This window comes from Passer montanus, unplaced genomic scaffold (genome assembly GCF_014805655.1).
Source record: "Passer montanus isolate IOZ18808 unplaced genomic scaffold, ASM1480565v1 scaffold53, whole genome shotgun sequence".
Lineage (NCBI taxonomy): Eukaryota > Metazoa > Chordata > Aves > Passeriformes > Passeridae > Passer > Passer montanus.
The window spans coordinates 7,582,383-7,596,081 of record NW_024370263.1 but is presented as its reverse complement, the minus strand read 5'-3'; the positions used below and the strand labels follow the sequence as shown (position 1 = coordinate 7,596,081).

The 13,699-nt window shown below is 45.7% G+C and overlaps 1 protein-coding gene across 1 annotated transcript in view; it reads right to left on the bottom strand.

Moving 5' to 3' along the window:
* The window catches only part of TMEM132C (transmembrane protein 132C), a 171,552-nt gene extending 168,921 nt beyond the window's left edge, over positions 1–2,631 (bottom strand). The window contains exon 1 of the mRNA XM_039724889.1: positions 2,312–2,631. Coding sequence (XP_039580823.1) covers positions 2,312–2,357 — 46 coding nt within the window. The 5' untranslated portion in view covers positions 2,358–2,631. The remainder of the gene's footprint in view (positions 1–2,311) is intronic.
* Between the last annotated feature and the right edge of the window lie 11,068 nt (positions 2,632–13,699).

Sequence of the window (13,699 nt, the reverse complement as noted above, 5' to 3'; positions counted from 1 at the left end):
TAAGCACATGCATTAGCACTTTGCTGAAAAGAGGTCATTTCCTGAAAGGAATATATATACACTTGGGATTTACTTATGTAAATACAATTTCACACACATCCTCTCCACCTAAGGAGCAGCCATCCAATAATTGGTATGTAAAACATGTGCTTGCACCTAAATGCAAGAGCACTTTTGCACACTGACTTTTATACATCCTGCTCTGACTAGAGGCATGGCTCAAATTAAATGCCAAGCTTCTTTCTTGAGATTGAATGAATTAACATTATTGGCCAGATAATAACCCCAGCATAATGGCACACTGAGGCCTAAGGCAACATTTCGTGAGAATTTTCTTAGAAATTCAAGCCTGATAGGAGATGCTAATGAGTTTAGAGAAGTAAATATGGCTCTTTAAATAGCAAACGACAACTTGTCTATAACAGTAAGTTTCTCAGCACATTTACAAACGTTTTTGCTTGCGAGCTATAAAGTGACTTTCATTTAGTTGGACTTTAGCTCTCAAGAACAATCACTATCCTCACACGCCAACAAAGAGAGCGCAAATACACGAGGGGAGCGCAAATGAAACGCTCATTAAGGCGCCACAGGAAACTATACAAACACCTTATTTAATAAGTTTAATTAAGTGGCTCTTTTCTAAATCATACAGCGGCCAACAATGCTCAGGCCAATTCCCCGCTCAGAAGCTCTGCTTTTCTCCCCTGAAGGAAAGCAATATTTTGTCTTTTCCTCCCCAGAGCCCCCGCAGCAGCTGCTGGCAGTGCCTGGCTGGGGCACCTCTCCTGCACGGCTGAGCCAACGCTGAGCCAGGGTCCTGCAGGGCTTGAGGAGTTGGGTTGTTTATAGATTCTCCCTGTAGCACTTTCTCCTGCCTTTACACAGAATCATAACCTATTTCTGTTGTACCAATACTTTCCTAGAGTGTCCAAACGCTGGTGCCTAACTCAGCATGCCAAGCCCAGTGCCAACGCTCACTGCAGAGGATGCGCTGGGGACCATCAAAGCAGCCCCACAAACGCCAGGCACTCTTCACAAACCTTAATCCCGTGCAGTCCCTCAAGGTGAGCACCAGACTGATCTAATTCTCACCTCCAGGCTACAGCAATCAGAACAGAAACCCGCATTTTAGACTCCACATCGCGCTTCCAGAGCGTGCCGAGTCACTGGGCTGTCCATTAATTTTAATGCACGTTGAAATGACCGGCATTTAGAGGCCATGCAATTTTCTGCCAAGTGCTTTGTTTTCCCTGCCGACTGGGGTGGGAAAAGTCCTTTTATGAATCGCTCCTGATTCCGCTCTTGCTTCACCCTTGAGATATTTCTGTATCTCTCACGGCTGCCTCCACTGCCCTGGGAGAGAGGTTGGCAGGGCTGGACCGAGCTGAACAATGAAGAGTCTTTTAGGAGTAATCTTCTTACGACAGTCAAAGAGCACCACTAATACCAGCAGGATAAAGGGCAAAATTATGTTTTTATTCCTAGGAATGGCAACAACAGCAGGCATTGCAGATAGCTTAGGAAGTTTCCACACCCTGCCACCCAGACGGGGAGGAGGGCATGGTTTAATAAAGCATCCACAACCATCACGTTTCGTCTGAGCAAGAAAACAAGAAGTGTTGAGACACGGCAGTCACCCACTATTCTGCACAGAAATCCCCCTTGGGAGCATGCACTGTCTGCATCCCTGAGCCACTTCAGAAGAGATTTGCCTTTATCAAAGGAACTCTCTCATCACAGAAGTTCAGCGATGAGAAAAACCCGCAGATCATTCAAATGACCTCTCTGCTAAGCCAAACCTGTTCCTCGGCTGTCCCTTTGATCAAGATAACAAGCATCTCGTCCAGCCCAGGTGACAGCTCCTCCATGCAGGCTCCGGAGCCAGCACCGCACAATTCCGGTGTCATTTAAGGGACGCTATTCCCAGGCACTGTCACCGCGCTGCTCCTGGAGCTTTCACCGCTGCCCAAATTCCGCTCCAAGCCGCCGCTGGGACACCCCCTCCCACAGAGACGCTCTTTTAACACACCGCAGTAATTAACACGCATCCGTAAAATCATCCCTGATAAGGACCAAAGTAAACTTTGCCCGTTTCTCACACAAACGCAAGCTCGCAAGGTTTCCCACCACTCACACAACCGCCGGGAGAGAAAGCAGCAGAGAGGCAGCGGCAGGACTGCACGGAAAAGGCAGGGGAGAGAAGGAAAGGACAGCACAGCCCACACGCTGACACGAGCGCTCCCGGCTCGGGCAGGAGCTGGAGCCGCCGGGGCGCGATCAACTGGTGCCCGCTCCGCTGTGTGCCCCTTACCTCCGCAGAGCAGCGCTCCGAGCAGCAGCCGGGCCGCCCGCGCCATGCCGAGCGGCTGCCGGGGCGCCGGCCTCGTCCCGCCCGGCCCGGGCTGCGGAGCTCCTCCGCCGTTAGCTGTCCATCGCTCCGCGCCCGCAGCCCCTCAGCGCCAACCCCGGCGGGCACCGCCGGCGCCCATGCTGGGTGCCCGGCCCGCACCGCGGGCGCTCCCTGGACAAAACTTTCGAGGCGGCTGAGCAGAGGGAAGGCGAGGTGCGTGGAGCGGCGCGGCTGGCGCGTCCCCGCGGCCGCTGTCCGGCTCCGCCGGCCCCGAGCGCCCTCCGCCGCTCTCCCCGCCCGTGTGAGCGGCCGCGGCGCGCTCCGACACTTTTCCCTGGGAGGAGGAGGAGGGATGGATGAAGGGAGGGGGCACCGCCGAGCCCCACCCTCAGGGGCGTGAGGGGACGGGGACGTGAGGCGGCGATGGAGCGGGACCCGCGGCTGAGGCGCTGAGGCGGCGGCTCAGGGCTCGCAGGGGTGAGAGGGGCCCGGGCAGGCCCTGGCAGCGAGGGGAGCCCACAGGGGAACCGAGCGATGGACGGAGCGGCCCAGCCCCGGCCCCACCGCGGAGCTCCTGCTGCGAAAAGGTAAAAACTGCAAACCGCAAGGAAAAAGCCCTGTCAAAACAGGAGAGTGCCCTGTGTGCCATCCTCTCCGGGCGGAGGGGAGCCCACCGCGGGACACCAGGGCCCGGCTGCCCGTGTTTGTCCCGCCTGGGCCCGGCTGCCCGTGTTTGTCCCGCCTGGGCCTTTCTGCCCGTGTTTGTCCCACCCGTGTTTCACCAGGCCCCGCCACCGCCTCCTCACCCTCTTATTTTGCCTTTCGTACACATTCTCAGTCCCATCTTCCAAACATAATTCACAGGCAGCTGTTTCATCCCCGTTCCTTTAGTTTTGATGCTTTCCCCTGGGCATCCTGGGTAGCTGGCATCTCTTTCCTCCTTCTTGTGGCAAAAAAAAAGAAAAGTAAATATTTGTGGCCCAACAGTAAACACACTTTCAATGACATTTACTACAGCCGTAGCACACAGCAAGCAAGGGGCAAGTTGGTATCAAGTAGTGAGTATTTGAAATATACTAAGGGTAGGGAAATAAATATACAATCTGAAATATACTAAGGGCCGGGAAATACACAATCTGAAATATAATAAGGGCAGGGAAATACACAATCTGAAATATGCTAAGGGCACCCAAGCAGGGAAAAAAGCCCTCCACGAACACTCTGTGACAAAGCAACTCCTTTAAATGGTGCCTTATTCCCGATCTGTTGGGTTTATCCTGAGAAATCAGGCTCTGATCCTTCAGGCAAATGCAGCATTCCCCTGTAGCTGGCCAAAATCAGTGAGGCTCTATCTGCAGTCAGTTCCTGAAAAAGGTGGCAAAGTTTCTTAGTAGCTATTACCCTAAACAAAATGAGTAAAGCATCTTTTGGCAGATTCTAAAAAGTCTATTGTTCATGCAAGACATTATCCCTGGTTTGATAAGCCAAGTCAGGACAGAGTTCCTTAGCACAGAGATTTCCAGGGAGGAGCTGCAGAGAACTTTGTGCTGTCATGGTTTACACGATTTTATTGTCAGTAGCAGCTAATTCAAATATGGAAAAAGCAAAAAAAGGATAGCATATGGATGCAATTTCAATGTAATTTTCCCCACAAGAGTGTAAAGAAGCGTTTCTCATTGAAAAACTCATTCCAAAATGTGTAACTGCTTTAGTCTCTTCTGCTTGATTGTAGATTTTGCTAGACACTACAGATACTTGTTGGATGAGTTTAAGTATAAGAATCCAGCAGTTGACAGTAAAACACAGCAGCTATCAAACATTTATGTCCTGTATCTAGAATGTGTAGATAATGTAGACAATTCATCTCATTTATAAAAAAAGCAGCCATGGTGACAAGAAATGCTATTTCTTTCCAAGGCAACTTTCGCTAAGGGACCAAAACCCAATCCTATCATAATTCATAAACTAGCAACATCTGTCTTCTTTGAATTGTGGAAGAAAAAAAATCAGTCTGATGTAAATTAGATGGAACATGAGATTATTCAGAAGTACTGACAGGCAGTAGAGGTCCTGTTTATCAAGTCTGAGCTGGAGTCTGTGTGTGCTTGCATGAGAACAAAGTTTTGGAAGTTGCACCTTGAGTCCATTGGCAGAGACTCTCATGGGTATGAGGCAGAAGTCAAATAACAATGGTAAAGAAGTCTGGACAGAATGAGTTTTGCTACAACTGTTCTTACTCCTGTGAAATTTGATTTCATGTCCTTCTAGGTACAGCAACTGAGTACCAGAGTTTTCAGTACAGGTTCTGCCAAGATGATTTGTTTAGGCTTGCATTTTCAACTGAAGGAGTTAAGTGCACAAATCACACTCAAAGAACCCAGATTAATTTCTTTCTTAATGCATTTATAATGAAAATATGGGTTGCTGTGAACAGTTTATGACAACAGCTCAATTAGCACCAAACACAAAAACAGAGCAGTGTGTCTGAAGGCAGGGGACAGCATATAAGGAGTCCTGAAAAAGGAAACTGTAACACTAAATAATACAGAAAATGTCATTACCTACCTTTGATACAGTCCAAATTATGTCTCTAAAGATCAATCAAAACCATTGAAATTATCTCTAATCCTGAATATGTTTGTATTTTTTGTGATGTTTGATTGTAAGTTTGTACATTTAAAATTAGATTCTGACATTTTACTCATGGTGATTTTTGTGCTGCTCAGATTATCCAGTTGAAGGTTAGTTTGGAGAATCCATAGAACATCAGAATCTCAGGAATTTCAGTTTTGCAGTCTTTATGGGCTCTCATGACTTTAAATAGACAAAACCAAAACTTTCAATCTTACATGTAGCATATTCCCTGCAAAAACTGTGAGGAAATGAGGAACATGCTCAGAAGCAGGGAGAGTGGCTGCACCAAAGTTGTCTTCCTAAGGTCAGTCAGCCTCTAAAAATGTTCAAATGTACCAGAGAATGTACTTTAGGCTGAAAATGCAGCCTTTGAGGGCTCTCAGCTCCCTCTCTGTATTTTGCCAGCCACGATGTTGAAATCACGTGCCAATTCACTGACCCAATGCTAACAAATGAAAGCAGAGAGAAAAACCCATCAAATCAAAGCTCCCATTTCCGTGTGCAGGTAGCAATTGCCAGAGGAACTCTCCAACCCCTGTGTAGGCATTGGGGTGTTTTCTGTTTTGTATTTTGTCATGCAGAAATTCTGTTCATCAAATATGTCTCACCAGCATTTCTCAGGTGAAAACATGATCATATACTTGGAGAAGGAGCATTTTGTGAGGTGATTGAGCATGATAGCAGGTACTACAGCCATCCAAATTGCTATTTTTTGGTTAGGGAATGCAAAAGCTGTCTTGTTCTGTGCATGGGATGGGTAATGTCCATCAGAAAATGGAAAAATAATTGAAGTATAAGTCTGTACACAATCTCTTAATATGAAAATGTGGGGGGTTTAAGGCAAAAATTGACTAAAACTTGTGCTAATTAGACTTTCAATATTTAAAGAAATTCAGAAACCTGTCAGCCAACCCTAAGCCTGGACTGGCAGCAGAAGTGTGTCCGAGGAGATAACCTGACAGAACTCCAGAAGGCGGGTGTTGGCACTGTGATGTCCTTTAGCACTCCTGACATACCTGAGTGTAACAGGCACTGCAGTTAATGGTGACTTTAATAACTCTGTGATGTAACAAGGCCCTTGCTCACTCCCCTGTCACGCAGGCAGATTTCCACTGCCCTGGGTCCGTGTGAGGGGTTTGCAGTGATCCCCCAGGCCAGTGAGCTGCTGCTCAGTTTGAGCACTCCTGGCCCTGCATCAGCCCAGGGGCTCTGGCTTTCAGTGTGACCTTAAACAAGGTCCCTCAGTGTCCTTAGATGTGAGATGTGCTAATGACACCACGTGGCTTGGGGATGGATGCAGAGGGGGAAAAGCTGCACATGCATTCTGCTGCTCTTTCAATTGGTTGGACTGGGTGAGTTTCTGTCTGTCTCATTTAATGTATCTCTCTGCTCTCTCATGTAATTATTCGTTATTATAATAACTCATCCTCTTTAAATACAGAATTTTAAATCCTTAGAATGTGACTGTGGCCAGCTTATTGCAAGTGTCCATACAGAAATCACATCCTGTGTTGTCCCATCTATACAGCATTCCAAAAGGAAGAACATGCATCCCAAATTCTGCCAGAGATCTGAAGTCACATAAAGGAATAGAGTGAAAAAATACTCCGCATTCAGTTTTATGCCATCCCTGTGCCTGGGTGCATTATCATCTCTCTTCTGCCTTCTGTGCTTTGTTTGCAGTTAGGAGTATTGCCATTTAAAGTGATTTTATTATACTCCAGTGTCAGCATCTATCCTTGTAATAGAGATATAACTTGTATCTCTCACAGTTACTCACCGGTGCTGCATGCAGACAGCGTGGCCTGGCTTTGTACTCAGTACTTCTGAAAGGGTTTTTTCTACCACAGGGCCTGGCATTGTCATCTCCTTGGCTGACAAATGTTTTTAACAAGGACTGGGGATCCCAAGATGCCAATATGAGCAAAAGGAATCAGCTCACCTGGTCACTGATCTTTCCTAGTACACAATAGGTATCTACTGCATGCTTCAAAAATTTGGGGTGCCATGGTAGATACCCATCAGCTTGAGGTCTGAAGAAGTGGCTTTTTGGACCAGAAGACCATGCCTCAAAATGCAAATGACCACACAAAACCCCAGCAATATTGAAATCACTGATATCAAAGGCCTTCCATCCTACCATTCAACACAGCTACCAATACACCCACACTTGCAGTAAATACTCAGTTACCAGTAACATTTGGGACTGTGGGCTTCCAGAGACATAAAACACAAACACAATTTCGTCATTTGAGACAGCAAATGCAACAGAATTTGGACAGAGCCAAGAATGAGTATTTATTTTCATATAGCAAATACTTACTGAAGTTCTGCTGGCGGTATTTTTTTCAATCTGCAATGTTTCTCTTTGTTTCTTTGTTTTAGCCAAGTATTATAACCTGGGACTATATCCTCTTGGGAATGACCATGCTGCAATAATTATGAGCTCTAGGTTCTATTTCAATGGAATTCCATAACCCACTAAGTCTGTGCCTTGCACAGCACTTTTCATTTGTGGATTTTGTAGTATTTATATATATGAATGACCTTTGGAATGATTCACCCACAAGTGTTTCTGATCCCTCTCACTCCTTCTCTTCTTGTTTACAGAAAGTAAAATAAATTAAGATCTGTTGATAAGACTGAAGTATGAATACCATGAAGCACTCTGGGATGTTTTCTGCAATGTGAATTAGTGCCCTGGTTTCAGCTTTAAGACAATTAGTTGTGTTCATATGTCCTTACTCTAGAAACAAAATATCTGTCAGATACAATATTTGCGAAGGTGTTTGTCACCCCCCTCTGCATATTTGCCTGCAAACCTTTGGAGTGCTCAAGTCCCACGTGTTGCAGGCTGCACTGACAAAGGAGAGGCGCTTCCGAGTGCTGTGCCCAGGATAAATTGCTAATCCGGCGGAGCCCCCTGACACCGGGCTGGAGTTCAGCCAGTGCTTCCAACCCGTGCTAACAATTACCGGACCCTGGAGCTGCACCCAGGGATGCACGGAATGGAGCTGGGGTCCGGGAATGGTCATGTCAGTGCTGGATCCTCGGACAGGACAGCCGAGGCACAGCCGCCGGCCAGGAGCAGGAGAAACCTCCTGTAAGGCGGATTTAAGCGCCGAGCCGCTCTGAGGCCGGGCTTGCCGCGAGATTCCCGGGTCGGACTCTGAGGATGTCTTCCCGGGATGCTTGCGGCACCCGGGAGGGATTCTAGGGGTGCGTTCCCGGGTTGGATCCGATCCCCGGGCTGGAATCTGGGGATGCGTTCGTTCTCGGCGTGGATCCTGGGGATGCCTTCGTTCCCGGCGTGGATCCTGGGGATGCCTTCGTTCCCGGCGTGGATCCGGTCCCCGGGCTGGGTTCGCAGCGCTCGCAGCTCCCCCTGGCGCAGGAGGAGCGCCGTGGCCGCGGGAGCGCTCCGGGAGCGCCGCGCCCCGGCCGGGCGGCACCGCCGCACCCCGCACCGCATCCCCGCACCGCTCCGCATCCCGCACCCCGCACCGCATCCCCGCACCGCTCCACACCCAGCACCGCTCCGCATCTCCGCACTCCGCTCCGCACCCCGCACCGCTCATCATCCCCGCACCGCTCCACATCCCGCACCGCTCCTCGTCCCCGCACCGCTCCGCATCCCCGCTGCGCACCCCGCGCTCGTCCCGCGCCGTTCCCCGGCCATGACAAGCGCATTTTCCCTGCCTAAGGAATGGAACGCGCCGCTCCTGCCCGGGCATTGTCGGGCTTTGATGCGCTACAATTAGAAGAGGTTCTCATTTAATTACCCAGCATAATAGGACCTGAAATGCTGAAATTCAATCTTTCACGTAACTGCTGCTTTTCAGCAGCCCTCTGGGCTGATGAGGATAATGTTACAAACTAATGCATATTATTTATAAAGAAAACGTTGCAAAACAAATACAGTCTTAGAAGGGTATAATGCCTCAAATTGCTTTAATAGCTGTTTGATTACTGTGGCCAATAACTGTTGTAAATCAGTGAAGATGCAATTAAGTAGTCCTAGTTAGAAATTAATAATAGTCTAGCAAGGAGCAGGAACTTTTAGATTTACTTCTGCCTTTTTTTTTTTTTTCCCCCAATCAAATGAAGGAAATTTGCAACAAACAGATTTTAAATGGCACTTTAGATACAGCTGCCTTTTAATAATAAAGATGCTGAGTCTTGCCTGTCATAGGGCAGATTAAAAAAACCTGAAACAACAAAAAAAAACCCTACACAAACAACCAGAACTAGAGCAGTATGAGGAAAACACTTTAGGCATCTAATGGATTAGAATAGCCATCTAAACAGGTTTTGATGACTATCAAAATGTGTGTTTTGATGACTATTTTGTGTGTGCTGCAGGAACTGTTTTGTTGCAGCCTCTTGGCTCTTCTGAAGGTCCCAAACACTTCCTTTAATATTAGGATTTATGTATTTACTTGGCCTCCAAGTGCCCAAGTCATATCACAATGATGCATTTGCAGAACTAAGCCCTACCTTGTGACTGTCTCCAGAGGATAACAAATCTGAAATTTCAGTTCACTATGCAGTGTTTGTTGCTCAGGCATTTTGTTATACATTAATTAATTAGTAGGTCTGAAATAGGCTACGAAGTTCTTCTACCAGGCCATTCAGTTCTCAGCAGAAATGCTGGCATCACCCCAGATGTGACTCTTAGTGTCTCAAGGCTTGTGTTAGATGGCCTCCAGAGGCCTCTTTCAGTCTAAAACACTCTGCAGTTCTGTTCTTTATGGGAACCTGAAAATCACAATGTTACATTATGAGGAGGAGAAGAAGAAAAGAGTGATAACTGTCCATGCTGAGCTCTCCATAAATATGACTCCAGACTAATTTACATGAAATTACCAGGGCACAAACAGAAGTAACCTGGATTTATTTTGATTTACAAGTGTCACCAATCCTGCAGGAATCACTGGCAGTGAGGGCAGGACGTTAAAGTGAGGGATGAACTCGAGGCAAGAAACGTTAGGGAAGGTTGTTGGCTCAATGGATAGCTGTCAGCCCTGAATGTTTCTTGCAGAAACCACCACCACTGTTACTATAATGAGAATTTTAATTAGAAATGAAAGACAATATGACTCTACAGATGAGCCAGAGACTATTAGTTATGTTCCCATTAAATATTTGTGGTCTGAAGAGCACAGTTTGGCAGGCTGTGACATGCAGAGTGATGATGTAAACTTCAGAACATCCCCAGGGACTGACAGGAACTCCTGAGGGGGTGTGTAAATCTGCCTGCTCTTCCCTCCTCAGTAACACACACCAGGTTTTGTGGTTACAAAAAGCAGCTCAGTTTCCTGAAGTGATGTGTTTTATTTAGATTGAACAGATCAAGGCAGGGAGCTCTCCACAGAACTGTTCTGTCACTGCTTGCTGCTTTTTGAACATCTTTGCCGACAGAAGTTGGTAGAAGAGGAACTTCAAGATGCCCAAAAAAGAAATGGAATGAACCTGGAGCTCTGTGGATAATCTCTGATGCTTCATTGTGTGCTGGCAGCCCAGGAAGCCAACTTTGTCCTGGGCTGCTCCAAAAACAGTGTGGGAGAAGATGCAGGGAAGGGATTGTGCCCCTGTGCCCCCCTCAGGTGAGACCCCACCTGCAGAGCTGCCCCAGCCCTGGCCCAGCACAGGGAGGAGCTGGAGCTGCTCAGAGAGCCCAGAGGAGGCTCCAGGATGAGCAGAGGGATGGAGCAGCTTTGGTGGGAGACCTGGGGTTGTTCACCTGGAGAGGAGAAGGACTTGGGATGACCTAAGTGCAGCCTGAAGTGCCTGAAGGAGCCACAGCAAACATGGAGAGAGAATCCTTACGGGAGCCTGGAGTGAGGAGAAGGACAAGAGGGAAGAGATGGGAACTGCAAGAGGGCAGATTTAGATCAGACATGACAAAAAAATTCCTCCCTGGCAGGGTGGGCAGGGCTGGCACAGGTGCCCAGAGCAGCTGGGGCTGCCCCTGGATCCCTGGCAGTGCCCAAGGCCAGGCTGGGCACTGGGGCTGGAGCACCTGGGACAGTGGGAGGAGGCCCCTCCATGGCAGGGGTGGCACTGGGTGGGATTTAGGGTCCCTTCCAACCCAAACCATTCCATGATGCATTCCACACATTTTAGGGCTTCTAGTCAATAGTTGAATAGGGCCATATGTGGAGCAGACAGACTGGTTTAACTCTTGAGTGGCAAAGATAAATCACACTATCAGAACAGGAGCACTTTGTCTGCAGAACCAAGAGGGAAACTTGGCATTTTAGGCTGAGAGTTATCTTTCCATTGAATGATGGCTCACACATTTAGTGCCAGGAATAGATTGTACATGAAGTCATTTTTGTCTGCTAACACAAAAAACAGCTTTAGAAAGACTCATGGAGGAACTTTTATAAGTTTTCTTGATTTTACTGTGCTTACAAATTTAGACTTAAGGCTGACATCATGGTTTTTATAGTATCAGGAGTGCTGTTCCTCCCTGGCCCTGCCAAATTGAGAGGTAGAAAGGGAGGGATTGTCCAAATTTCCACAACTACATTCAAGCATTTATGAACTTAAAGCAAAACTGTTCCATGAGACAACCTTGCATTTTCCCTAAGTGTAGCGCAAGAACAGTTAAGAGTTAAATTATTTCTCTCAGTAGAGATGATTAAATGGCATAAATAATGAACAATAATGGAAAGGTAAATCAAGAATTTCAGTAATTTTTATATTAATGAAGGCCAAGGAGATATTCAGTATAATTGCAATACAGCAATTTTTAAATTGCCCTTATGAAGAGAGGCAATGTCTGTGGAACTCCTTCCCCCAGACACCAGCAGTGGAAGTGATCAGCAGTGCTATAAAAGTACAGGAAATTTATATTGACAACGTCTGAAATTACAACAGTAGCATTTTCAGAAAATCTAAAAGCTCTCATTCATCAGAGTATTAACCACCTTTTAACCAAATAAATTAAGGAGCTCTATTTCAGGGGAAATTATCTTGTAACAATACACTGCACTGATCTGAATCCCTTACTGCAACTGCTTCTAAGAGGGTGGAACACGAGAGCTTTTGCTACTCAATTCTAATTTCATTATGAGGCTTCATTTAAAGCTACATGTGACAGCATGCAAGAACACTGATTTTAATGTCAATACAAGAGAAGCATTTTTATTAAGAATGTATTTTGATTAGCATTTTTATTCTCTAGAGTATTTATAATAATATTTATTATATGTTATATTGTTATGCATTATTTTAATAGTATTTTATTATTAAATCATTAAATTGCATTGGCACCTGCAGGTTGCCATGCCATGTTTGTCCAAGGCAGGGTACAAACTGTCTCTAAGTCTGGATACAAAAGCTTGCAATCAGCAATGTAGGAATTGGACTTCTCTGTCATTTTCTGCTAAGAAGGCTTGTGCTGTTCTTTCAAAACAATCATTGTTCTGATTTCAAATATCAACTGTGTTTTCTTCTCCAAAACACAATGACTTCCATCCAGAGGAAGGAAATAACTGCATACTCACAACCTGTCTGTAAATGACATGTCAATGTCTTTTGTGCAGGACTTTCTGTTCTGTGGGATGGTTTTGCTTGCCAGAACAGCCAGGAGATGTTTTTAATACCTCTTTCTTGCTTTCTTTTTTTTCTTTCTTGCTTTCTTTCTCCTAGGAAGGTAACAGTCCCAATCTTGTTCTCAAAAACATACACAAAATCCACCTCCTGACCTGCAAGAACAGTCTGGAAGTGTCCACCATCTTCTAGAATGTCAGCCTCAAGACATTTGCCATTTATTTCACAAAAGCTTTCCCTGTTCTTTCCTTCTGATGGATGACAATGATTTAAATATCACATTTACCTGAATTTCCTCTGCTCCCTTCTTGTATGGGCAAACTAAACCAGATGTTGATCTTGCTGGTTTATTGCTGTGCCCACCATTCTTAGCTACCCAAAGGTTTGATAAAAAGAAAGCATCAAAATCCATTTCAGCACCTCAGAAGTTTGCTCTTCGGAGGGATCTCTTTGCTGTGCATGCCAGGTGCTGCTCATTCCTCTTTTGATCATGCCAATGTTTTGCTTCAACTTTCATAAACAAACATTTGCCTTGGCTAATGTAAAGGAGCGCTGGAATATTCTGAGGGCACATTCCAGCACTAGAGACATGAGAATGGCCACATTTTCAAGGTCAAACACATCTACTCCTCAAACCGAGATGGAAAGAGCTCGGCCATTGAAAAGGCCATTGTCTCTTCCAGGGGCTGCAGGTTGGGTTGATGGAACAGCGAGGCTGAGCTCAGCCTGATGCCTGTGCCACCTGCCAGGGTGGGAGGTGTGTCTGACCCCCTTAGGAGCCCGGGCTGAGCGGCACATAAAGCCCAAAGAGGTTTTTAAAGCACAGCAAACCCAAACGCATCTGTGGTTGTGTTCGAGGGTCCCAGGACAAAGGAAGAGATGAGAATCTTGACCATAATAATAATAAATTAATATAATATTATAATTATATAAATAATAATTATACTATATTATATTAATAATGTAATGATATTATAATGATAATGTGATAATAGAATAATATTGTAATTATATCAATAATCATTATATTAATAATATTATTATAATTATTATAAAATAATATAATAATATTATAATTATGTTGATGATAATAATTATATTATATTATATTACATTATATTATATTATATTATATTACATTACATTACATTATAT